Below are 27,706 nucleotides of genomic sequence, written 5' to 3'. Positions count from 1 at the left end.
GTACTAGTTTAGTGAAAGCCATGGACAGTTTCCAAAAGGTGCAATAATAGACAGTCTGGCTAAATTTTAACTTTATTTATACATACGTATTTAGTTGGAATAGGCAGAAACCAAAAAGGAGGAAAAAAAAAAAAATCAGGATAAAGTGTCAATGCCATTTTGTTTGCAGGGAGAAGTCAGAAAATAGAACAAATCACCAGGACAACATGGTTTGTTAAGACCCTCCTAAAGTAGTTAAGTTATATACTATATGAATGAAAAAAAAAAATCAGAAGTTTATTCTACTTAGTATAAGGATTTTTACATTAAATATATAGTAATTCATTTATCAGAAAATGATACCAGGAACTGAGAGAAGTAGTTGCATTACACAATGACTATAACTAGAAAATCTCAAATGCAACTAAGCAGCTATGCTATATATATAGCTCTTGTTCTGGGCTAACATTTCAGTTTAATATAGAACTGCATTATGGGTGTAGAAAGGCAGCAATAGTTATATTTTGGCTTTTCTTCTAGATGCTTAAGTTAAGGCAGCAGTTCAAGCATATTATAAGTGAAGGTAGTTTAAAATTTAATGATAATTAATGCAACTTGCATACACTGTTTAATGCTTCCTACATGGAATGAAACCAGTGTTATTTAATTGGTGTTTACAGAAACATACTACACACAAAGGTAACTAAAAAAACAAAACACAACTATCAAAAGCAATCATTCTAAATGTCCTATGGTAACAGTAAAAATGCAAATATACCACAGAACTAAAGTAACAGCACTACTTGATTTCTAAGACAAAGGTGACTGGCTCCAACACACAGCTAAGCCTGCATCAGTCATTCTAATCATAATGGCTTGTAAAAGCATCAGGTTTCCAGTAGAGAAACTAATCTATGAAAGTAAGTCTTTTGATTTTGAGAGTTTCACATCTGCAAACCAGGATAAGGCTACAACTATTTTAAAGTCTGAACAGTTATCAGATCAAACAGTTAGATTCCCAGCCATACTGTAGACAGAAAGGACCTCATGCAGCATATGCTCTCTGGCTCCTAGGAAGCTTCCTGTGCATAATATCGAGTGAAGTTGCCAAAGAAGTAAACTGGAGAAGTTCAGCCAAGTTTCCATTGTGTCGTGACTTTTAAACCTCAGGAATGGTGTGGTCCATCAGGCTCTTGATAATGCTTGGTGCCATCCTACAAGAGAGTCATTATGTTGATCCAAGAAAACTCCAATTCAAGCTTAGCACCTATTAGCATGAAGCATCAAAGGGAGGGGGGGGGTCCTTTATAATGAGTTCTGATCTAAGGTCTCACGTAATCTACTTGTTTTGCAAATGTCCACTGTGAAAGGCTATCTGTATCTTGGCTAGAGAAGTTAGATAAGAATCAATTAAGTCTTCGTATATTTTTGTATATTAAGGCTGATGATTTTTTTTTAAATGCTGTTATGAACTGGGAGGAGAGGGACAGCTATCACTTATTCGATAGTAACTCTTTTTTTATACCCCAAAAGTAGCTAGCTGCTTTCTACCTACCAGCTGAAACTAACAAAAATATCATCTGCCTATTTCCATATGCAAAATAGATCCTGGGGAAAAAAAAGGATTCTAAGTTGGCTTGGCAAAAACAGTTCTGCTTGAGCCAGGATTTTAAAAGCTCCAGGGAAGGTAACCCATGCTGCCCCTTTTCTAGTCCTCAGCACCCCCCACACCTCTACCTGCCTCCCGAGAGAGTAAAAACTGTGACTCCTCTAACATCCAGTAACAATTTACCATCATGAACCACAAGTAAATTTCTACTGAGCAGAGGAACTATAGGCAGCGTGCAACCACAGTCCATTTTACTGAAAATTGGAAGCTGAAGAGAAAGTTTGCCCAAATCTGCTCATATACCCTTTTTCTAGTAGGAAATGTCAAAATTTCCAAAGTGTGTAATGAATTTTATTCCACGCTTAGGAAATTGTAAGGGGTCATCCTTAACCAAATCTTCTGATTTAAATAATTTACTCCAATGCCATCCCTTAGGTAAAGTACTGTGCTTGCCTTTAAGTCACATGACCATAAGTATCAAGTTAAAGAACTGTGTCTACTTACCGTTTAATAATATGTTCAAAGATAAAAGCAGGCATGATTGTAATAGTAACTACAGTCCCAGATGTTGACAATATGTCTGCAACTTGAGAGTCCTATTGAAAACAAACATAAAATTGTTGTTATTCTAAAATCCTGACTCTTGGTATTTACAATTTTTTTTTCTAGTTTTCCTTACAAAGTTTAGGGTAGAATCACAATATATTAGCCAAAAAAAAGTAATCTTAAGATTATAATATCCCCTCAGTTAACCAAAGTTTATGAAATAAGCAGGTCATAATGAAACCCTTTAGATTTTAAAAGAGCCCTAACTCAGGAATTTGTGGAAGGACAAAAACTATAAAAATGAAGTACTAATATGAATAGAAACTAATACTTGTTTCTCATAATCTGAATTGAAAAAAGCTGGACAAGCATTCATTAAAAATGCCACCAAAACTTTAAATGCCACCAAAACTTTAATGCCTATGTCTCCATACAATTCCAGTTCAAGGGACTCCAGCCCCTTGTTACAGGGACAATAAATAATCCCAGGTAATAGCCCAGATAATTCCTTTGAGTGGCCTGAGTATAGCCAGCACAGCAGAGCCCCAGATCCCACGTCACACATCTCCCACTGTATTTTGGAGGTCAATATGAAAACAGCACCATCTAAATAGACAAAAAAACATTTACATTTGCCAAATATGAAACCAGCAGAACAAGACATGTTTTTTACCTTCAATCCAATGACATTCTGTCCATTAATTTCACAGATGTTATGTTCTGTAAGAAGACCGTTTCTGGCTGCAGAACTGTCTTTTACTATGGATGTTATTTTTCCATTTTTAAAGATAAAACCAACATGCCCGGTACTATCCTTATGCATAGTAATTGTGCGTTCAAAGGGCCTATAAAACATAATGGATTCAATTGAAAATTGCATAGTAAACATTTTAATGGTCTTCTATTCTGCCATACTAGTTGTTTTGTTATCATAAACTCAGTGTTTCTAATAAGAGCAACTAAGTTTGGCTGTGATATTGTACATTCACAGAATATCTTAGCATAAAAGATTACAGTTGATCCTTCAACAATGCAGGGGGTTAGGAGCACCGACCCTCCATGCAGTCAAAAATCACAGAACTTTTGACTCTGCACAAACTATAGTCGGTCATCCTCATTTGCAGATTCCCAACAGTGGCTCAAAAAAGTTGACCCTGTACAATACAGGTTTGAACTGCGCGGGTCCCCATATTAATTTAAATCCACAGTGGACCCGCACAGTTCAAACCCATGTTCAAGGGTCGACTGTATTTTTCTTTTAATTTATCCATTATGGCTTGCCTAAATTACTAATATTTCCTTCAAGTATCCAAGACTTAACTGGCTTCTAGAAAGTTCCTTTTAGAAAGGAAGACATGTAGCTATATAAGGCAGCTAGCTGTCTGCTCTCAAAAACTATCATGCCAGTTATACTTGCTCACCTTTCTATAATGCTGCTGCCATGTCATTACATGGGTTTTCTGATAAACCTGTGCTTTCATAAAATTCAGAACAGTCTTATCATCCTGTTGGTCCACGTTATTACTCTTTTCCTTAGATATAAAGCAAAAATGGCATTCATCTACAAAATGTTTACTAAGTACCTTCCACATGTGAGAAACTAGAAACACAAGAAGTAGTTGTTTAAGAATAAAATAAAAACTCTAAAGCTAACTCTAACAATATGACAGAGGCCCACCTTTAACACTTGTGAGGGCTGGGGCAAGAAAATAAATGGAGGCCCAGATTTCATGTGCTAAACGTTTCCGTTATAAACGGACTAACTGCTAAATAAAATGTTCCATTTTCCCACCCTGACAACTGGAGCTTCATAACCAGCCAAAAAGCCAGATTTGTTTTTAGAACTTGTGGATACTTGGGAGTTATGCAGGTACCCTGGCACTTACACCCTAGGGACAGGGTGTCTAAGTAGTGAAATGGAAAGTGAGCCCAAGGATGCCATGCTGCTTACTTTTCCAATGTTTATTTTCTATTTTCTACAGAAACAGATTAAGATAGAAAACTGACTTCTTAGAGGATGAATTTCTGTAAGTTCTGAAATAAAAGTGTATGCAAAACCAGGATACTATTTTTAAAAACCCAAACTATGTAAGAAAAATCTGCACCACACAAATTTTAAGATTCTAAAGCTCATCAGTAACATTTGATTATTTTCTGCAACAATATTATATTCACAGAAAAAAGCCCAAGAAAAAGGGAAGGAAACTGGTCTTAAATTTCCATTTGAACTGTCCAGTCAACTTGCCTGTCACGAATAGTCATAGTAATCTTCTCTCCAAAAGCCTGCTTGAGCACCTTGTGTGCTTTATCCGAGCTCCAGCCTGCACAGTTTTCCCCATTGATCTGCAGCACTTGGTCCCCGAATCTCAGACCAACTAATGAAGCTGGAGAATTTGCCTGGACAAGCTGAACAAATATGCCCTAGGGAATAAGAAAATAACTTTGGTCATTTAGCACTGTTATGATATAGTTTTAAAATGATGGAAAATTAGGACCAACTGTTTAGGTTAGGAGTCTAACCTAAAAAAAAAATTACGTAAGTGTATGTGTCGTTACCCCCCCAAAAAAAAGAAATTGAAAATTTTATCAGGCAAGAATCCCAAGAAAGGCAAAAAAGGTCAGATCTCAGTAATAATTTATACCTCAATTCTGACCCATCTACCTATCCTCAATTACTCCTTTCGTTTTGGAATAAAGACTACCGAAAACAAAGTAGGTTTACTATAATAGATGTTACATCCGAGTCTGACAATACTGAATAGGTATTGGCCACATGATCATTATTTAGGGGGGAAGCGAGTCAAGGGTTAAAAGTTTTGTGATTTCTTTTACAGTTTAAAAAGTGATAGTTTAAGGTCCTAACTCACCTTTTGAGCTGAAAGATTCCTTTATTCACTTGCTAAATTATGCATAATTAAGAGTAGAGTTTATTTAACAGCCTAAAAAGGTGGGCACATTCAATACTACTCCAGTTCTTATAAAGAATCCACTATGAAATACAGAAAACTCATATATGTTTAAGATATTTTTACTTCTATAAACTCAAATTCAGATGTTGAATAAAATATAAACAAGTATAGAAGAATGAACCTGACAAAACATGAAAGCATCTACAAGACTAGACCCTTTCTACCATCTTAAGCTGGGTCAGACTTGACTTCTGTCATGTGTCTGCAGTTTAGGCAGCATCTGTAAAGTGGTCTGACCACTGAGCTTTGGCCAAGTGGACAAATCCACTGGAAGGATAACTGCAGTGAGGGACAGAGGCCTATGAATATATTGTCTCTCTAGAACAGTGGTCGGCAAACTGTGGCTCGTGAGCCACATGCGGCTCTTTGGCCCCTTTGAGTGTGGCTCTTCCACAAATACCACAGCCTGGGCGAGTCTACTCTGAAGAAGTGGCGTTAGAAGAAGTTTAAAAAGTTTGGCTCTCAAAAGAAATTTCAATCGTTGTACTGTTGATATTTGGCTCTGTTGACTAATGAGTTTGCCGACCACTGGTCTAGAACAAAGGAAGGTGCGGAGAAGAAACCCTGGCACAAGGGACAGCAAATACTTCATTCACTGAAAAAGGAGAGAGCGAAGTCAGAGCTTCCCAAAGAAGCACCTTGATGTGTCTTCAATGAGCTCGGAGTGTCCAAAGGCATTGATGTCCTCGGCCCCTGCGTAGGCAGGCAGGGTTGGGGCTCCTGCCAAGGTCATCCTCGGTCATAAGCCAATAACATGTGCCATGCTCATTTTCTATGTGAAAAGGTTGGACACAATGAGCTAAGGTCTCAATACTAAAAAGAAACCCAGCTGAAACCGGTTTGGCTCAGTGGATAGAGCGTCAGCCTGCGGACTGAAGGGTCCCAGGTTCGATTCCGGTCAAGGGCATGTACCTTGGTTGCGGGCACATCCCCAGTGGGAGGTGTGCAGGAGGCAGCTGATCGATGTTTCTCTCTCATTGATGTTTCTAACTCTCTATCCATCTCCCTTCCTCTCTGTAAAATATCAATAAAATATATTTAAAAAAAAAAATTAAAAAGGAACCCAGTAAGGCAATACCTGAAACCATACATCAGGGCAAGTCCTTAGCAATCCTGAGTGCTTCCTTAGAGTAACCCTGTTTAATTTCTTCAGTCCAGTCAAGGGGAGATGGGAAGCAATTATAAAGGTAAAGTAATGGCTTCCCTAATTAGAAAGTCACCTTTGCTCAGAAAATGACCTATTAAATTCAAATTAAAGGATGGCAATAACAGAACTGCAAAACCATTTCATAGCAAGTTAAATAATCATTCTTTGGCTTAAAAATACTCATCATAAGACCACTGATTTTCACTGGTCAGTCTTCCCTTAACTTCTGTATCGGTTGCACTATTTCAATGCCAGATTTTATTTGTATAAACCATGTTATAATAGATATAGACTAGTGAACTTTATTCCAAGAAGAGGACTCAAAAAAGAAAAAAATCTTCAAGGTAATGTTGGAAGTCCCAACCCTGCTTCAGCATATGGCATCTCCAAGTGGAAAAAGTTTTTTAGATTTAAAGTATTCTCAATTATAAATACACCATTATAATTTATTAAAGCATTTCAATTTAAATTATTCCAACACAGATCACTTAATATCCTATAAGCTATTTAGACAAATTCAAATAGACATCAAAAATACTTACATTATCTACGGATTTAAGCCTGAGCCCAATTTTTCCGTCTTGATCCTTACACAAAATGACTTCACGAATCCCTTGCTTAATTTCTGCTCTACGAATGCCAACATCATTACCAGTTACAGGAGCCACCATATAGTTCATACTGGAAGGTCTTGCTACCAACTGCTGACAAAAAGATACACAATGTGTGAGTATTTACATACATTCTCCTTGAAAAAAAAACAACACTAAAACGAGTAACTTGAATATACTCAGTTATGAGCTGTGGTTTCCCAAAAAGTAATCTGGAAATTATTTCCTTCAGATGGTTTGATTCATGCAAAAATGACCCTGGTTTTTATTTACTAGTTCCTCAGGTCACTTATTCCTACATTTATCACCTCCAATAGAGTCAATGCCCTACTCTCTGCCTGTTACCTTCTGAATTAACTGCCATTTTTCATGTGTACTTTGGCTTGCCTTCAACTCAAATTTATGATCCTAAAACTTAAAGACCATATCACACTTTTGAAACTTACGCAACATTTTCCAGAGGGTTCTTTTATATGGTCTGATCTTTGGCAAACTCCTTACCCTTTTAAAGTTTCTATAAAAGGGCAACATTCTTACCTCAACAGTGCCATTGTGAGGATTAAAAGAAAAGTGCATGTTACCTGCGTGCTGCATACCACAAATATTATTTCTCACCCCCTTTAATGAACACCCGTGGATTAGCCAATGGTAGGCACAAACCAGACTGCCCTAGAATAGCAGGGACTTGTGCCAGGTACCATATTTCAAGTTTCTCATTGTTTTCAGGTTTTCTTGACCAAAACTGGTTTCTTATGTTATTTTTTTTTTAATTTTTTAAAATTGATTTTTAGAGAGAGAGGAAGGATTAGGGAGAAACATGATAGGCTGTCTCCTGCACTTCCCCTACTGAACCACAATTTTATGAAGAACTGCATCTTTTAAGTGAACACTATAAAGTTGTTATTGCTACATGTGAAGTTACAATATTTGTAGATGTGTAGGGATCGACTGAGTAGTCAAGGGTGTAGGCAGTGCCAGGTAACAAAATACTGTCTGTTAGCTCCAAACCCACCCTTCTGGGGGTTAAACTGTACAAATAATGTTGCAAGGCTGGAGGAGGGACAAGTGCTCCGTCTGGTTTGCTTCTGGTTCCTGTTGGCACTGCCTGGGCCTAGCGCTTAACCCTGGTGGCAGCAGTTAATTCCATTTTCCAGAACTTACTGACACTCTCAGAACCAGCCTCACTGCAACCCCTGAGGTACCAGCACTGCCTCTCCTCCAAGGTCTGAGGCCCAACTCCCTGGAGCTCTTCTCCCCACACGCTTCTAGGTTCTGCTAACTCCAATCTCTTCCCTACGCTACCCCAAATCCTAGGAGGTGGAGCAACATTCTGCAATTACAATGATATTCCATGCTTCAACCTTTGTCTAATTTCTTAAGTTATCACTGTTAAAATATCTACTGTGATGTTTCACAAATGCACCCTAACTGATATAAGCAAGTTTTCAATAAATATTTGATAAATAAATATCAGGTATTTAATTCTGAGCAAACAAATATGATAGACCTGTACTTCATAATGATAACTCGAGCAGCAGCTTAGTACTGTTATAAGAAGTTGCTAGAGAAAATGTAAGGGTCTACTGTAATAATCTAGGGTAGAAGTATAGTATAGAAGCTCTGAATAGGGTTATAGTAGGACTGGAATGGGTAAAATTAACACAAGAAACATGGTGGAGACAGAATCACTAGGTCTTAGTGACTGACTAAATGCAGAAGACAAAGGAGAATGGACTAGTCAAGGCACCTGCATATTTAACTACTAGTAAGTTAGAAAAGTGGGAAGAGCACAAAGGAAATGGACTACTCAGAAGTAATATTCAGAAGGGAGTCTAAAATTTCTAAGAAGAGAGATCAATGTTAAAAGTTATAAATCTGTGAGTTAACCACAAAGATGAGAGCTTTTATTTATGCATAAATTATGATTTTATACAATTCACAATTAGTTCACTGCCCTAACCGGTTTGGCTCAGTGGATAGAGCGTCAGCCTGCGGACTGAAGGGTCCCAGGTTCGATTCCGGTCAAGGGCATATACCTTGGTTGTAGGTACATACCCAGCTAGGGGGCATGCAGGAGGCAGCTGATCGATGTTTTTCTCTCATTGATGTTTCTAACTCTCTATCCCTCTCCCTTCCTCTTTGTAAAAAATCAATAAAATATATTTTTTTTAAAAATTAGTTCACTATACATACCCCCTGAGTTGGTGCTCCAGGGATCATGGCCATATTTGCCTCTATTTCTTCTCCATTTAAACTGAGGCCCATGTAGTGAGAAAGCTCCGGATACAATTTAGGATAGAGATCTAATATAAATAAATGAATGAATAAAGAAAAAAACATTAGTAGAATATTCAAAATGAAAATTATTAGAATGAGCTTCTACTTAGGTTAATAATCTTAGGCTTCTAAAAATTCCTAAAAGTAGAAATAATTTTTTCAAATAAATTATCTTTCCTTTTTCTTCAAACTGATTTGATTAGCAATACTGTGAACAACCACTGATTCTCCAGTGGAGAATAACTGAGCAAAATGTCTACTTGTCAAGGCAGTTACTTTATAACTCATTTAAGTAAACATGGCTATGAAATAATTCTTCAATTAAAAATAAAACCAAAGGTTTTAAATTGACTTAGTGTCATAGCATTTTAAGAATATTAACCACATTCCAATAAAATCTTGGAAACAGTATATTTAAATATTAACAGTATTTAACTTGGCAGTAGAGTTAGGTACTATTTCCAAAAGATCCTTTGTACATGATTTATTTGTGACTTAATAAAATGGATTTTCTAAAAGAAACAAAGTTATAAATATTATAAGGCCACAAATACCTACTCAACACTTTTTGTATCTTGTCATATTTAGGGGTTCTCTCCTGAGTCCCCATAAAGGAAAGGGGGCCAAAGAGAAGGATATGGAGACTGAGTAGAGATTCCAGGAGTTGGGAAAGCCCCTCCACGCCTAAAGGGAGGCAAGGCAGTTGGACATTTCACAGCAACCCCTCCACCCCCAAGAGAGAGGACAGTTTAAGAGCAGCAATATGGGCACAGTTCACATAAATGCCATCAATCTCAAGTTATGAACTTAAGAGGGTTAAAATTTAATTAACTTAATTTCATTAAGCCATAAAACACATCTTCATATTCACAGCTCATTTTTTTCATTAAAGGTTTAGGCTTTGAAATAAACATTTTTTTCTTCTTACTACTAGAGCTTTAACCACCAGTTGCACACTAAATAAAAATTTTTAAATCTTGGATTTCTTATTTCAAAGAAAGAAGGCTTAAAGATTTCTGTTTAAGGAGAATGAATCCAAGTATAAACCTACTTCCATCTTGAGAGATGGGAGCAGATGCTTCAGACAAAATTGCAGGGTTGGCAGGGTTTGCAGAAAAGGCACTTTGAGCCTGAAAAAGAAAAGAAAACTAACAATAATGTCATATATGTACTTAAAATCTATATCTATAAAAGTCCAGCGACCCTTACGGCAGAATGACCAGAACGACTGATTGCTATGACGCGCACTGACCACCAGGGGGCAGATGCTCAACGCAGGAGCTGCCCCCTGGTGGTCAATGCACTCCCACAGCGGGAGCACCCCTCAGCCAGAAGCCGGGCTCACAGCTGGTGAGCACAGCGGCGGTGGCAGGAGCCTCTCCCGCCTCCGTGGCAGCACTAAGGAGCAGCAAGCCAAGCAGTAAGGAGCGAGCAGGTGGGCAGTTAGGAGCGAGGGGTCCCGATTGCAAGAGGGTGCAGGCCAGGCTGAGGGAGCTCCCCCCCACCTGCCTCCCATGCACGAATTTCATGCATTGGGCCTCTAGTTCTTATTTTAAGTTTAATTCATTATTCCCAAAAAGAAACTAAAACACTAAAGTCATACTCAAGAAAGTTTAGTTTCAAACATTTCAGTAATTTATTTTTCAAAGAAAATCTGTAAATAAAGAAAACCTATAAAAAGTATTTTTCATATTCTAAATATATAACTATCATAAAAACTTGACAAAGCATCTTTACACATATCATATAATTTGGTATAGCAAATTAATATAGTAATATTTTCAAAATGCATGACTACTCATTTTAAATTTTCATTTTTCTTTTAAGAATTTTAAAATATTTTACCTGCATGAAAAAAGCTCAATCATATAAAAGTCATATCAGAAAAATACCTACACATTTAAATATTATTTTAAATATTTAAAATATTAAGTTGCTAATATTTATTATGGCATTTTCTACTGAAATAAACTTTATCTTCATTTTAGCAAGTATAACAAGTGGCTACGCTAAATACAAAAATATTACAAAGTAAGCAAAACATGTACTTTATCACTGACACAAAAAATGACAAGATCGCCCAGCCAGCATGGCTCAGTGGTTGAGTGTCGACTTATGAACCAGGAGGTCATGGTTCCATTCCCGGTCAGGGCACATGCCCGGGTTGCAGCCTTGATCCCCAGTATGGGGAGTGCAGGAGGCAGTTGATCAATGATTCTCTCTCATCATTCATATTTCTCTCTCTCTCCCACTTTCCCTCTCCCTTCCTCTCTGAAATCAATAAAAATATCTTTTAAAAAAGTATTTCTTTTTAGATTGGTTATTATTTTCTATTCTTTCATTCATTGCTACTATTCTTATTCCAAGGAATACTGAAATAAGAATATGTAAGAATATGTAGGGTGTGGCAAAAGTAGGTTTACAGTTGTTCATATGTAAAATACAGTAATTAGTAATACAAAAATAAACTGTTTTGTGTACTCCCAATTGTAAACCTATTTTTGCCCCATCCCTTATATAGAAAGTTTTCTGCAACCAAATACATGATTACGTCATCTGGTATAATAAAAGAAAGATGGTACAAGAGCTTAAGGACTGAAGTCATTAAATGTACAAACTGTTTTACACTCATCTGAAATCTCAAACTATTTAAAAGGGGGCACACAGTTTCTGCTGGGGCATGTTGTTTCTGCCATTACAGAAAGCATGTGGACAGACCACGCTTGTGAGCTACCATTGTCATTGTCCCCTCTGCTCACTGCATTAGAAAACTGTAAGTACCAGATCTCTATATCATTGTTACTTAGTAGCTTATTTTATATAGGAACAGCAACCGTAGGCTCCTGTTAAGAATTTTAATGGATAGAGAGGTTCAGGAATTATATGATGTGGAAAGTCACAGACTAATGGCTATTGTAAAAATAATTTACTATATATGAAATGCCAGTTAACAGCTGCATTTTAGCTTTGCTGTGGTGTAAAAGGCCAGAAGATTATAAAATAAATACCACGTTTGCAGGGGCATCTCAAGAACAAAAATAAACCTAAGTATGAATTACTGTGTAAAATGAACTATACACACACACACACTAACACTGCCCAAGATGCTAAGAATACTTTTAAATCCAGTGAGAATTAAAAACAAACACACACCTCTATGTCCCCCTCTTTACTCATTATTATATCTCGAAGCAGTTTTTTGCTCGAAACATAAAAGGTCTTCTTGTAATGGAAATATCCATAAATTTGCTGCTTCTTAAAGAGGTCAGCCTAATGTAGACTATAGCCTTCTAACATTTGCCAATAAGAACTCTTCTTTTTCTGCTTTTCAAAATTAAAAACCTCTGCTCAAAGTCAACATGGTTAATTTAGAGTTCAATAAAATGGAACAGAAAGGAAGAAAAATTCTTTCTGATCCATCGCAAATCCTTATCACTTAATGCTAATGTTATTATTTTGGCTTCATTGTTATTCTTTGAAGGCTAAATATTTCAGATAAGGACTTTTCAAAAAGAAAATGTGTGTGTTCAAATGGAAATAAAAACCACATGAGAAAAACACCAACAAAAAATGAAGAAAGAAATGATAGAGCATTTAAAGATGACTGAACATGTCATTTAAAACTGAGGCATCAAAGCCTTGGCAGCTGAACAATGGATTTGAGAGATTTTACAAACCATATTTTAATATCCATAGTAGATCTATGATGAAAAATGTGTTCACTGATCTCCCCTCACCACATTTAATTACATTACATTACTACAAGGTTAATAATTCAGCCACATATTTGTTACTATTACTGCCAAGGTTTTTCACTCTCCAAAGGCTAACAGTTTAAAAATACTTGTATTCTTCAAGTTGCTTAAGACTTCTCACAAGTTTGAAATAAACTTTTTATGCTCATTAACTAATTATTAAGTAAATCTCACTTCACATAAACTGAGGTCAGTCTCAAGTAAAATGATCTTTAGAGTAATAAGCTTTGAAGTATCAAGCAATTCAGAAAGAACATATTAAAAAGATTTTAGAAATAAAGTACAACACGAGTTTGAGTTATCCTGTCAAATTAAAACAAACAATAGCTGAAAAAATTTTAAGTTTATAAGATATAAAGTTGAAAGTAAACAGGAATCAAGACAGACTCATTAAAAACTTTAAGTTATCACCAGTTAAAAAGCATAATAAAAATTTACAAATAGAAAGACTTGATCCCAACCCCAAACTTTCTTAAGCAGAAACATGCCTCCAGAGCTAATACTTACATGAAGGACCACAGAAAGTTTTAACTTAATGAGATAAGCAATACTATAATCTCTAACAGTTATTTAGAGCACGAACGTGTGAAATGTCTGCTGCCTACATCTAAAAGGATTATAGATCACAACACTTTCCTTGTGCCTTCACATCACTACTCCTCTATAAGCAGCATGTATACTTGACTATTTCTGTAATTTTTAACTTCAGAGAGAAGAGAAAGAATCATTTTAAAGATTGATCAAAACTGAAGATCCCGATGTTCTAATTTTAACCAAAACCAGAACATCAAAAAATTGGATTGTATTTTACCAACTTATGTATGCTGTATTTAAATTTTAGTCATAAAATCTACCTATCAGTGAGTAGTTTAAGTCCAGCTTTAAATAAATAATATCCCATGCCCATTAATTCACAAAATGAAAAGGAATAGCTAGCATTTCTATAACTTTGTAGTCTGCAATAAACTGAAAAAAGTAGATGATGCATGAACATGAACAAATATATCTATTCAAATTTCTTGCTTTGCTTTACCTGTAACTAAAATGTATGATGTAGTATATGGGGGAAAAACACTGAAACAACTTAAACATACCTGAATTACTTTGTCTACCTTCAGATCCTCAAGAGATGGGTACAGAGACATTTTTGCAGGATTTTTCTAAGGAAAAAAACAAAAATTTATATAATTCAATTTTCACTAAAATTTAAATAGTATCCATAACTAGCAAAATACACATAAAATATGGGAAAATATGAACATCTAGGCTATATAAAAACTGCTTACTGATTAATGGCTACCAAGTGACCTCTCCCTCCCTTACCACTACTATCAAACTATTTCCATTAGAGACGTTAAACTTCCCTTCAAATAAAAGTCCTTCATTTAAAGCCTCTATCACTAGGGGAAAATACATATATATACAGGGGTGGGCAAAAGGCTTACAGCTGTGAATACACAAAACAGTTTATTTTGTATTATTTATTATTGTATTAATTTACAACCGTAAACCTACTTTTGCCCACCCCAATATACATATACTAGAGGCCTGGTGCATGAAATTTGTGCATGGGGGAGGGGTGTCCCTCAGCCCAGTCTGCACCCTCTCCATCCCCTTGAGGGGATGTCCGACTGCCCATTTAAGCCCGATCCCAGTGGGATCGGGCTTAAACGGGCAGTCAGACATCCCTCTCACAATCCAGGACTGCTGGCTCCCAACTACTCACCTGCCTGCCTTCCTGATTGCCCCTAACCACTCCCCTGCCAGCCTGATTGATGCCTAACTGCTCCCCTGCCAACCTGATTGCCCCCAACTTCCCTCCCCTGCAGGCCAAGGTCCCCCCCAACTGCCCTTCCCTGCAGGCCAGAGTCCCCCCCAACTGCCCTCCCCTGCAGGCCTGGGTCCCCCCCAACTGCCCTCCACTGCAGGCCTGGTCCCACCCAACTGCTCCCCGCTGCAGGCCTGGTCCCTCCCAACTGCCTTTCCCTGCAGGCCTGGTCTCCCCCAACTTCCCTCCTCTGCCGGCTTGGTCACCCCTAACTGCCCTCCCCTGCAGGCCAGGTTCCTCCCAACTGCCCTCCCCTGCTGGCCTGATCTCCCACAACTGCCCTCCCTTGCAGGCCTGGTCCCGCCCAACTGCCCTCCCTTGCTGGCCATCTTGTGGTGGCCATCTTGTGTCCACATGGGGGCACGATCTTTGACCACATGGGGGCAGCCATCTTGTGTGTTGGAGTGATGGTCAATCTGCATATTACTCTTTTATTAGATAGGACAGAGGCCTGGTGCACGGGTGGGGGCCAGCTGGTTTGCCCTGAAGCGTGTCCCGGATCAGGGTGGGGCGGCCCGGGCGAGGGGCCTGTGGTGGTTTGCAGGCCAGCCACTCCCCCTGGCGACCCAAGTGAAGGCCCTGGTATCTGGGATTTATTTATCTTCTACAATTGAAACTTTGTAGCCTGGAGAGGAGCCAAGCCTTCTGCTTGCTCCATGGCGGCAGCCATTTCTATTGGGATTTATGTATCTTCTATAATTGAAACTTTGTAGCCTTAAGCGAGGCCTGGGCCGGCCAGGGCTGCAGAAGCTTGGCTTCCTCCATCGCCCGGGGCAACCCTAGACTCCTGCTCTTTCCAGCTCCGTGGCTGCCGCCATTTCTGTTTGGGTTTATGTATCTTCTATCATTGAAACTTTGTAGCCTTGAGTGGAGGCCTAGGCCGGCAAGGGCAGGCGGAAAGCTTGGCTTCCTCCATTGCCGGGGAAACCCAAGCCTCCCTCCTGCTCTCTGTGGCTGTAGCCATCTTGGTTGGATTTGCATATTCACTGATTGGCTGGTGGGCGTGGCTTGTGGGTGTAGCAGTGATGGTTAATTTGCATATTACTCTTTTATTAGATAGGATATGTACAGTTGACCTTTGAAGGTCAACTTGTATCTCTACTTGCAGTTTGGAAACTGAATATGGGGAGGGCCGACTTAAGTTATATTCAGATTTCTTCTGCAAGAGTGGTCCGTGAGCCTAACACCATTATTGATCAACGGTCAACTAACTGCATATAGAAAATACACTGTACACCAACTATTAATAGTTTTATCTTCAGAAGACATGAACAAAATAGAGTAAGGACCTGCAGAATAAGAGGTAAATTTTTACATTTTAAACATTTCTATATCATTCAATTTTTTTTCAGTCACCATCAATTGTTTTTTGTAGTAGTATAAATTATTTTTAAAAGTATTACAAGGATATATACTTTAAAATTCTGTTTAGCTATTTTGAGATGAATGCCTGGTACTTTCTTTAAACCCAATATAACAATGCATCCTAAACTGTATAGGGTTTAACATAGGTTCTTGATCCGGTTACCAGTTTATTACCTCTCATATCCACATCCACCCATTACTGGCTGCTCTGGAAATGGAGATGGGCCCTTTACATATTGCTCTTTTGCCAGCTGGCAGCATTGTCAGTACAGAGAACTGAAGGTACACTGGAGAAAGATTTTTTTCCAGCCAGGCTCCTTCAGTACCTGCTGGTAATCTAATACTATTTCTATTTTTAGTTCTGCCAGTGGCTACCTAAAAGATTACATTTTACTTGTAAGAAATGAACTGTATGAGTGGTTCATTTCAAAACTCAATGAGTAGCCCGGTGCTGCCGTGGCTCAGTGGTATCATTTGACTTCTTCCTTGATCTCACTGTTAACCCATTCATTATTTAGTAACATATTATTTAGCCTCCATGCCTTTTTCAGTATTCCTCCTGTGATCAATTTCTAATTTCATACCATTATGGTCAGAGAAGATGCTTGATGGAATTTCAATCTTCTTAAATTTATTCAAATTTGTGTCCTATCATATGATCTGTCTTAGAAAATGTTCCATGTGCCCTTGAAAAGAATGTATATTTTGCTGCTTTGGAATGAAATGCTCTAAAAATATCAATCAAGTCAATCTGATCTAGTGTATCGTTTAAGGCCACCATTTCCTTGTCCTTGATATTCTGTCTGGAAGATATATCCATTGATATTTACATATTTAGGTGCTTCTATGTTGGGTAAATAAATGTTTACAGGGGTTATATCTATCATTAGGTACTGTCATTCTTTGTCTCTTAGCATAACCTTTGTTTTAAAGTCTATTTTGTCTGATATAAGAACTGCTTCCCCAGCTTTTTTCCCCCCATTCCATTAGCATAAAATAACTTTCACTTTTAAGTCTGATTATATCTTTCATTCTGAGGTATGTCTCTTGTTGAGAGCATATATATCTCTTGTCTTCTTAACCATCCAAGTCTTTTGATTGGAGCATTTAAGCCATTTACCTTTAAAGACATTACTGATAGGTATGTATTTATAGCCATTTTATTCCTTTAACTATGTTCCTCCTCTTCTTCTTCTTGAAGACCTTTTAACATTTCCTGCAATACTAGTTTGGTAGTAACAAACTACTTTAGCCTTTTCTTGTCTGGGAAGCTCTTAATTTCTCCATCAATTTTAAACGATAGCCTTGCTGACTAAGTAGTCTTGGTTGTAGGTACTTGCTTTTCATCACTTTAAATATTTCATTCCAATTCCTTCTGGCCTGACATGTTTCTGTTGAGAAATCAGCTGACAGTAATGGGAGCTCCCTTGAAGGTAATTTATCTTCCTGTCTTTATCTTGCTGCTTTTAAGATTCTCTCTTTGACTTTAACCTTTGCCATTTTAATTATGGTATACCTTGGTGTGGCCCTTTTTGAGTTCACTTTATTTGGGACCCTGTGATTCCTGGACTTGTGTGAATTTTTCCTTCACCTGGTTAGGGAAGTTTCCAGACATTATTTCTTCAAATAGGTTCATGATCCCTTACATTCTCTCTTCTCCTTCTCATACCCTGACGATGCTGATGTTATGCTTCATGTGGTCCCAAAGGCATTATGTTAAGTGAAATAAGTCACATGAAGACAAATACCATATAATCTAACTTATATGTGAAAAATAAACAACAAAACCACACTTATAAATACATTGGTGGTTGCCAGAGACAGGGGTAAGGAATGGCCAAAATGGGTGAAGGGGGTCAAAAGGTATAAAATTCCAGTTATAAGATAAATAAATACTAGGGATGTAATATATGGCATGATGACTATAGTTAATACTGTACTGTATATCTAAAGTTGCTAAAAGAGTGCATCTTAAAAGTTCTCAACACAAGAAAAAAATTGTAATTATGTGCAGTGATAGATGTTATCAAGACCTACTGTAATACAAACATCGAACCACTATGTTTATACCTGAAACTAATATAAGTCAATTATACCTGAATTTTAAAAATAAAGGAAAGTTTTTAACAGCCCAAGTCCTAGCCCCAGCTCTGCCACCAACTTAATTTGCTTTCCAGTGTCTCAGCTTAAAGTTTGATCTAGTAAATCAACAAATCTTTTCTGTAAGGTAGAAGAGTTAGGACACACTTGCTTGTTTAAAAAAATCTTCTATAAGCTAATTGCTTTAATCCCTCAACAGCAAAGTGCTTGAACATTCTATTCCCATAAATCATTTTCACAGGAATCCAGGGTATCAAATTATTCCCTATTTAAATATAGGAGTAACCTAATTAGCTTCAATTAGTGCAAAAGTAAAATGATACAAAATCTTTTTAATTTGCATAGGAAATAATGGAAATGCATACCAGGGTAGTAACCTAAAGTACAACCATAAAACCATCTTAAGGTCCTAAAACAGTCACCCTTCAGTTTGTATTGCCCAAAGTACTGCATCCTCTTCCAAGAAGGTAAAGTCTAGAGATACCATCTTTGTAGCTGTTTTTTTTTTTTTCTAAAAAGTATTTATTGAACACAGTAGAAAATTTGGAATTTTTCACCCAGGATGGCAGTGAGAAAACAGAGAGGGGGACATTTATTAGGCAAGTCAGAAGATGAACACAAAGAGACAAGTAGCTGTATTCTAGACTCTTACGATGAGAAAAATAATCATATAAATATAAAAATATGAGTTTTCATGTGGTGAAAGACTAAAATTGAAATTCCTCAAACTTAAGAATCATTGCATAAACAATATAGCTTTAATTAATAAAAAAATATTTTTCATTCAGTCATTCAGAAGGAAGGACTTTATCATGCAATATTTTGAAACCAGTCCCTGGGATCTGTTTTACTACAAATGAGACAGGTTAGTAAGAAACTAGGAATGTTCCCAGGCAAGTGGAATGAGAAAACTGAGGCTGAGCACTTAACAGTTGGCTGGTAATCACAAAACTACATCCCCCCCAACCAAAGATATCTAAGAGCAGGTGGTCTAAATCTATTCTCCCAAACCAAAGGTATCTACGCACCAATGATTTAAATAACGTTAGTCAGAAAGATAACAATAACAATAACAAAAACACACTAATTAGAGCCAGTCTAATCCAAGAAAGAGGTAAAACTAACCAGAGAATGACCCCTGATCCCACTATATGCTCATTTTTATACATCAGCAGACTAACCTACCCATCAGGAAATCTAATGAACATTCTGTTGAGACCTCCCATAATATTCCTGCCTATAGAAACCCTCAGGTCTAAGGACGACAGTGCACTATCTTCTCTGAGCACAGCCTCACCGCCTCTGCTGCTTCTATGCTAAGCTAAGCTCTAAGGGTCCCCATGATAGGCTTGCACCCAGGGAAGAACTGGACAGTGGCAGCTTGTCCCGGAGTTACCCCCTAATCCTGTCTCTGGGGACCATTCCTTTACTTCACTGAGCTAGGTCTTAATAAACTTACTCTCACTTTCACCTAGAGCAGTGGTCGGCAAACCGTGGCTCACGAGCCACATGCGGCTCTTTGGCCCCTTGAGTGTGGCTCTTCCACAAAATACCACGGCCTGGGCAAGTCTATTTTGAAGTGGCATTAGAAGAAGTTTTAAGTTTAAAAAATTTGGCTCTCAAAAGAAATTTCAATTGTTGTACTGTTGATATTTGGCTCTGTTGACTAATGAGTTTGCCAACCACTGATCTAGAGCAATGTTTCTCAAATGTGTCTAAGCATCAGATCAGAATTACCTGGGCACTAGTTAAAATACTTGTCAGGCTGACACATATTTCATGGAAGAACAGTGGAACTCTTCCTTTTAATAAATCTCCACCAAGATTCTGATAAGCCACTGATAAATAAGGTCATATAAAGTCTAAGAAGAAGTTCATTTTTATCTAAAAGATTCTATTTCACACCTACTGGACTGGTAAAAATCCAACACTCTCTGATAATAAGGCTTTTTAAGAAACACACATTACTCATGGAAGTGCAAACTAATATAATTTCCATAGAAAGTGACATTGCAACATCTACCAAAATTATAAATGCAAATACCCTCCAATCCAGCAATATCACTTCAGGTCTTTAATGCACATAAAAAGTGACATATGTTGAACTTTATTCACTAAAGCACCGACTGTAATAGCAGAACACAAGTAGAGGAGGACGTTCTATATACACTATATTGAAAGAGGTTCAATATATTATCATTAACTGGAGAGAAAAGCATGATTTACAGCACTGTACTATAAATATGCTAACAATTGTGTTAAAAGGAAGGGGGGGGGGACTTAAGAAACTAGAAAAAGAGTACCAACTAAACCCAAAGCTAGCAGAAATAAGATTAGAACAAAGATAAATGAAATAGAGAATTGAAAAAATAGAGAAAATTGATGAAACCAAAGTTGGTTCTTTAAAAAAATTAACAAAATTGACAAACCTTTAGCTAGATGGACTAAGAAATAAAAAGAGAAAACTCAAAATACTAAAACCGGAAATGAAAGTGGTAAATTTACATGGACCCTACAGAAATCAAAAGGATTACTAGAGAGTACTATGAACAACTATATGCTCCCCGCCCACCCCCCCCCACCCAATAACTGCATAACCTAAATAAAATGGACAAATTCCTAGAAACCCAAAACCTACCAAGACTAAGTCACAAATAAACATAAAATCTGAATAGACCTATAACTAGTGAACAGATGTAGTCAGTATCACAATCTCCCAACAAAGAAAAGCCCTGGACCTGATGGCTTCACTGATGAATTCTACTAAACATTTTAAAAGAATATCAATCCTTCTGAAAATTTTGCTAAAAAAATGAAGAGGATGGAACATGTCCTAACTCACTCTATGAGGATAGCATTACCCTGATATCAAGGCTAGAACAAAGGTATTGTAAAACTACAAAATCCCTTGTGAACATTGATGCAAAAACCCGTAACAAAATATTAGCAAACAGAATTCAACAGCATGTTAAAAGAATTATACAGCTATATGCCTTTAGCAAGCAGGATTTATTCCTGTAAGAGCAGGATCTTTCAACATGTGAAATAATCAAAATAGTATGTCACATCAACAAAAGGATGGAGGGAAAAACCACATGATCATTTTACTTGGTGCAGAAACAGCATTTGATAAAACTCAACCACCTTTTATAATAAAAACAATCAACAAAATAGAAATAGAGGGAAATTACTTCCACATAATAAAAGCCATATATGAAAAATCCAAAGCAAACCACACTCAATGGTGAAAGGCTGAATACTTTTAAGATCAGGAACAAGGCAAGGAGGCACACTTTCACGACTTCTACTCAACAGCGTTCTAGCCACAGCAATCAGACAAGAAAAGGAAAAAAGAAATAAAGGCATCCACATTTGAAAAGAAGAAAATTATCTGTTTACAGATGATATGATCTTCTATGTTAGGGTATGGAAAACCCCGGACCACACACACACACACACACACACACACACACACACACACACACAGCTGTTAGAATAAACAAACTCAGCTGGATACAGTCAATGCACAAAAATCAGTTGCATTTCTATACATAAACAATAATCTAAAAAAAATTACAAAAATAATTCCATTTACAATAGCATCAAAATATAAAATACTTAGATTCAACAGAGTTCTAGCCACAGCAATTAGGCAAGAAAAGAAAGAAAAAGGAAAAAGAAATAAAGGCATCCACATTGGAAAAGAAGTAAAATTATCTTTTTACAGATGATATGAACTATATTTAAGGTATAGAAAACCCTGGACTACACACACACACACACACACACACACACAAATCACTTGCATTTCTATACATAAACAATGAGCAATCTAAAAAGGAAATTACAAAAAACAATTCCATTTACAATAGCATCAAAAAATAAAATACTTAAGAATTAATTTAATCAAAGAGGTGAAAGAACTATACAATGAAATCTACAAAGCAATGCTGAAAAAAATTAAAGAAGATAGAAATAAATGAAAGCACATCCCATGTTCATCGATTAAGGCTTGGTATTGTTAAAATATCAACACTAGCCTAAATGATCTACAGATTCAATGCAATCCTTATAAAAATCTCCATGACTTTTTTTTCAGAAATAGAAAAAGCCAAAATTCTTATGAAATTTCAGGGTACCCCAAATACCCAAAACAATGTTGAAAAAGAACAACACTGGAGGACTCACACTTCCTGATTTCATAATAGAAATGTAAAAGTACTAATAAAACTACAGTAATAAAAACAGTATGATATTGGCATAAAGACAAATACACCAATGGAAAACACTAGGGAACCTAGAGATAAGCCCTCAGATATTTGGTAAATCGATTTTAGACAAAGGTGTCAAGACCATTCAATGAGAAAAAGACAAGTCTTTACAACAAATGATGCTGGAAAAAACTGGATATACTAGGTGTACCGGTTAATAATGTGGATTTTTTTCAATAGATGGAGTTACACATATGTTGATATATACGCGATTTGATATGTACGCTATTTTGTTGTATTGACAGCAAGCTTCAAAACTTCATATGTCAAATTTGCTGAACGTGTTAACATCATAGGTATTTTTACGCTTCAAAATGTTGAATTTCATGCCAAAAAAAAAAAAGAGCATTTGTATGAAGTTTTAATTCATTATTTTAAGAAAAGTGCTGCTGAAAGTAATCATATACTTCGGGAAGCTTATGGTGAACATGCTCCATCTCAACATACTTGTGAATGCTGGTTTAAACGCTTTAAAAGTGATGATTTCGATGTGAAAGACAAAGAACATCCAGGTCAACCGAAAAAGTTTGAAGACCAACAATTACAAACATTACTGGATGAAGATGCATGTCAAACTCAAAAACAACTTGCAGAAAGATTAAACGTTGCTCAGCAAATAATTTCCAATTGTTCACAAGCAATGGGAAAGATTTTAAGGAAGGAAAATGGTTGTCACATCAACTGAATGAAAGACAAATGGAAAACCAAATAGTCCTCAGTAAAATGTTGCTTCAACGGCATGAAAGAAAGTCTTTTTTGCATCAAATTGTGACTGGCGATGAAAAGTGGATTTGAGAATCCCAAACAAATGCACAAAATCATGGGTCAACCATCAACATCAACTGCAAGGCCAAATAGCTTAGGAAAGAAGACAATGCTCTGCGTTTGGTGGGATCAGGAAGGTGTGGTGTATTATGAGCTTCTAAAACCAGGTGAAACCATTAATATTGACAACAAATAATCAATTTAAACCACGCTTTGATTGTGAAACGACCAGAATATGCCAGAAGACAAGGCAAAGTAACTTTGCTTCATGACAACGCACCATCACACACTTCAAAACCAGTTAAAGACATGTTAAAAGATGTTGCCTGGGAAGTATTAACCCACCAGCTATATTCACCAGACCTTGCTCCTTCAGATTACCACTTGTTCCGATCGATGGCACATGCTTTTTCTGAGCAGCACTTCAAAAAGTACGAAGTGGAAAATTGGGTCTCTGAATGGTTTGCCTCAAAACAAGAAAAGTTCTATTGGGACGGTATCCACAAATTACCTGAAAGATGGGGAAATTTGTAGCTAGCGATGGACATTACTTTGAATAAAGCACTTTTGATGCTTCTCTTGAAATTATCGTGTTTTCTTTGATTACAAATCCGCCATTATTAACTGGTACACCTAGTATTCTTTCAAAACAATGAAGGTGACCCTTACCTAACACCACATAAAAAAACTAACTGAAAATGCATCAAGAACCTAAATATAAGACATAAAACTCTTAGAAGATACCATAGGTCAAAAGATTCACAATGATTTATTGGATATGAAACCAAAAGCATAGGTAATAAAAGAAAAAGACATATTGGGCTTCATGAAAATTTTTCAATTTTGTGCAGCAGAAGGCACTATCAACAGAGTAAAATGGCAATCCACAGAATGGGAGAAAATATTTGCAAATCATATATATGATAAGGGGTTAATATCCAGGAACATTATAAGAACTCCTAAAACTCAACAAAAAAAAAAAAAAAAATTGGCAAAAAAGTTGAATACACATTTCTCCCAAAATACAGAAATGACGAATAAGCACCTGAAGATACTCAATATCACCAATCACTACGGAAATGCAATGTTGGTGGGACTATAAATTGCTATAGCTGCTATAGAAAACGATATGACAGTTGCTCAAACAATTAAAAATAGAATTATCATGTAACCCAGCAATTCCACTTTTGGGTATATACCTGAAAGAATTGAAATCTGGGTCTGAAGGGATTACTTGTACACCTATGTTCATAGTAGCATTATTCACAATTGCTCACACATATAAGCAACCCAAGGGTCCAAGGAAGGATGGACGGTAAGCAAAACATGGCATATATAAACAATAAAATATTAGTCAACCTTAAAATGGAAGGAAATTCTGCAATATGCTACAACATGGATGAACCTTGAGGACATCTATGTGAAAGAAGCCAATCACAAAAAGACAAATACTCTATGACTCCACTTATATGAGGTACTTAGTCAAATCATAACGACACGAAGTAGAATGGCTGATGTCAGGGCCTGGGGGGATGGGAAATTACTGTTTCGTGGGTATAGAGCTTCAGTTTTACAAGGTGAAAAAAGTTCTGCGGATGGATGGTAGTGGTGATAGTTGCCCAGTATCAATGTATTTAATACCACCGAACTGTATGTACACTTACAAATGGTTATCTTTATGTTACAATGTATTTTACCACAATAACAAAAAATGGAAAGAAATGGAAGGGGTGGAAATATATTGATGTTTGCTTATACAGGTACAAAATATCCCCGAATAGATACCCTAAGAGATGCAAAACGGTTGGCTCCCAAAGAAAGGGATTATGGTTGGCTGGAGAACCTAGATGGGAGACTGTACTGTTGGACAATATACCTTTTTTATTGCTTAACTTTTCAGTCACGTTATTGCTTACCTCCTCAAAAACGAAATAAATGTACAAAAAAATTTGCAGCAGCAATTAGAAAGAAATGAAAAAGTACTAATATAACTATGACCAGATGTAGGAAGTATTTTTAAAAGTTGCTTACTTTAGGGGAATCTTTCTTTTTTAAAAACTCTTGGCATATACTACTTTAAAAAGGTACCTAAATCTGGCGAAAACAGGAAAAAAAAATAGTTGAGTCATGTTCAGTTTAAGGAAGTGGTTGTTTTTGTTTTTTTAATTAAACAGTGCACATTTGAGTGTACTTGGTCAACTATTAAGTTCATTCTCCCTCTTTTGGTCATGATTTTTTTACATCCTTTCTTATAATGCACAAACATAACTAAAAATTAATGTTGCCCAAGTTATATTTAGATTAATGCAGTGACTATTTCCTGAACCTTTTAAAAGACATTCCACTTCCGTATTTTTATTTTGTGGCACAAGTCATTTGATGTATCCTATTCACCACGAGGAAAGTGATTTACAGAACTAAGCTGGAAACAGACAATAACATTAAAAAACAAAACATGTTTTTCACTGTCTACCCACAACCGCAAATAGAAAAACTAAAGACGACAAATTTGAGTTTAAATCTATCACGTTTACATATTTAAGATAAAGCGAACAGTCTGCAGCTGTTTCTCAATGTCATTTTCCTTGTTAATCAATTGTGTGTTTTTTCTTTGAAGCAAGTGAATGTTAAGAGTGTGGTAAACCAAATGGACTTTCTAAGTAATGGACTTACATAATGGAAAAATAACAGTAAATGTGTATGCAGATAATACATACAGACGAGAAAAACCTATAAACCCCTTTCAATAAAACTGGCACACATTAACGGACTCTGATTAAATAACCCCACTCGGAGAAAGGAAAAACGTCCCCTTATTACCAGGAAATCCTGAAAGGAAAGCTCTGAGTCAGATCTCCAGGGATACTGCCCCCGGAACACACCCTGCTGGAAACCTTGCTCCCTTTCTTCCAACTTCTGAAACCAGCGCCGGAGCACCCTCTCCCGCCCTTCCCATCAAGGCTGCGCCCACTCAGCAAACACCCCTCCTCCCACGTCCGGGCCGCCCGGATCAGCCCCACGGAGGGCGATTAAGCACAGCCCCAGGGACCGCGGACTCCCGAGGAAGCAGGGCCCGCGCCTCGTTCTCATCCTTAGAGGAACAAAAAGGGTCGAAAGGAACCGGAATGAGACAGTCCCCGAGCTGCGCTCGGACCCCAACCCCGGCCCCCCGCCCGGCCGGGTCAGGACCCCGAAACCAGCAGGGACGCGGGCAGGCGGAGCGCGCAAACTTTCCCCCCGGGCCGGCTGAGCGCACAGAGGGGCGCGGAGCCCAGCGCGGCGAGGGCGTCGCCGCCGCCACCTTCCGAAAACCGTTGCGACTTGGACGGTCTCCGCTAAGTGACCCGGGGTCCCCACGCCTCTGCTCACGTCCCCGCGCCCGGGACGCGGCGTGAGCGTCCCTTCTTCCCCGCCAGGGCTGCTTACCGAGGCCGCAGGAAACCACTCGCCGCCGCCGCTGCCTCCGGTCACTAGCACCCACTTCCCAAACCCGAGGGGAGAAAAGCCGCGCGCGCCGAAGAACAGCCCTCAAGGCACGTCACGGCGCCGCCCCCGCCTTCCGCCAGCGCAAGCGCGCGGCGCCGGGTCATGTGATTCGTCCCCTTGGTAACGGGGCAGCTGGGCGTAGGGGTGAGTAGAGCCCGGTGCCGGGCTCCTCTGCTGTCCGGGGGTTGGGGAATGTAGAGCCTCCCCGCTGCCACCGGTTAAGCTCATCACCGTCTCCACCCTGACCATCTTATAGTTTGTGCTCAAGGGCCAGGTGCCACTGGTTCACTGATGTTGGGCTAGCTCAGGGTCACGTGATCCCATCACATTCAATACAGAGTCCTGAGAACCTATCTTTTGGCGATTTTCTCTGCCAGCCTTGGATTTCCACCATTGGGCTCAAAAACATTCCTCCCACTAACTGTTCTCAACTCCTGCCCTCTCTGTGTAGTAGTGCTTAAAAGTAATAGCTGTGTCCTTATGCAAAAACTAAAAACAGTATTTCTTGAGGGCTACGTCCCAGGCACTGTTCTAAGACCTTGATTTATATAGTCTAATTTGGTCCTTAACATCAATTTATATGACAGAGATACATCCGCAGTAGCATACAAAGAAACAGGCACAGTTTACCTACGTTACTTATTGTTAGGGAAAGCCCCAAAAGTCTAAATTCAGGACTGATTCCAAAGAACTGACAGGTAGCTTTATTAAAATTCGTAAGAGCTTTAAGACATGGGTAAAGCTGCTGCCCGCCCAGTGGTGGCCAGTGGATTGGGAGTAGAAGATATAAGGAAGTAAGCAGAGATTGAGATGATGTGGCCATGAGCCAAAGGAAGCTGGCAGACTCTAGAACAGAGCTGGCAGGGGTAGGGAACCTTTTTTCTGTCAAGGGCCATTTGGATATTTGTAATATCATTCAATTGATATAACTCAATATAAATTTATGTTGCTATGAAAAAAGCTCCTAGATTTATTGAATTTCCAGTCCCACCTACGGT

General features: G+C 37.9%; 1 protein-coding gene across 2 annotated transcripts; it reads right to left on the bottom strand.

The window, feature by feature from the left end:
• Window positions 1–54: 54 nt before the first annotated feature.
• On the bottom strand, window positions 55–26,791 carry SDCBP (syndecan binding protein). 2 transcript variants are annotated; one of them, XM_080646331.1, is made up of 9 exons: window positions 26,649–26,791; window positions 13,988–14,053; window positions 10,190–10,268; window positions 9,055–9,164; window positions 6,793–6,954; window positions 4,380–4,555; window positions 2,808–2,979; window positions 2,093–2,184; window positions 55–1,193 (listed from the first exon to the last, which is right to left on the bottom strand). In XM_080646331.1, exons 2-9 carry the CDS (start codon window positions 14,036–14,038, stop codon window positions 1,139–1,141), a joined length of 897 nt encoding a protein of 298 aa, XP_080502457.1. In that variant the 5' UTR covers window positions 14,039–14,053; window positions 26,649–26,791; the 3' UTR covers window positions 55–1,138. The 2 variants fall into 2 exon arrangements, with proteins under 2 accessions (XP_080502457.1, XP_080502458.1); XM_080646332.1 differs by having other exon boundaries at window positions 6,793–6,951; window positions 26,649–26,782.
• Between the last annotated feature and the right edge of the window lie 915 nt (window positions 26,792–27,706).

The sequence above is a fragment of the Plecotus auritus genome (assembly GCF_963455305.1).
Source record: "Plecotus auritus genome assembly, chromosome: 11".
Lineage (NCBI taxonomy): Eukaryota > Metazoa > Chordata > Mammalia > Chiroptera > Vespertilionidae > Plecotus > Plecotus auritus.
The sequence above is the reverse complement of the archived record's forward strand: the minus strand, read 5'-3'. Positions and strand labels throughout refer to the sequence as shown.

Excerpts from the sequence above, each read along its gene's own strand:
- SDCBP (XM_080646331.1), bottom strand. The coding sequence starts at position 14,038 with ATGTCTCTGTACCCATCTCTTGAGGATCTGAAGGTAGACAAAGTAATT. Across the intron at positions 10,269-13,987 it reads AGGTAGACAAAGTAATTCAG|GCTCAAAGTGCCTTTTCTGC; the intron begins GTATGTTTAAGT and ends TTTCTTTTTCAG. Across the intron at positions 2,185-2,807 it reads AGAATGTCATTGGATTGAAG|GACTCTCAAGTTGCAGACAT; the intron begins GTAAAAAACATG and ends TGTTTTCAATAG.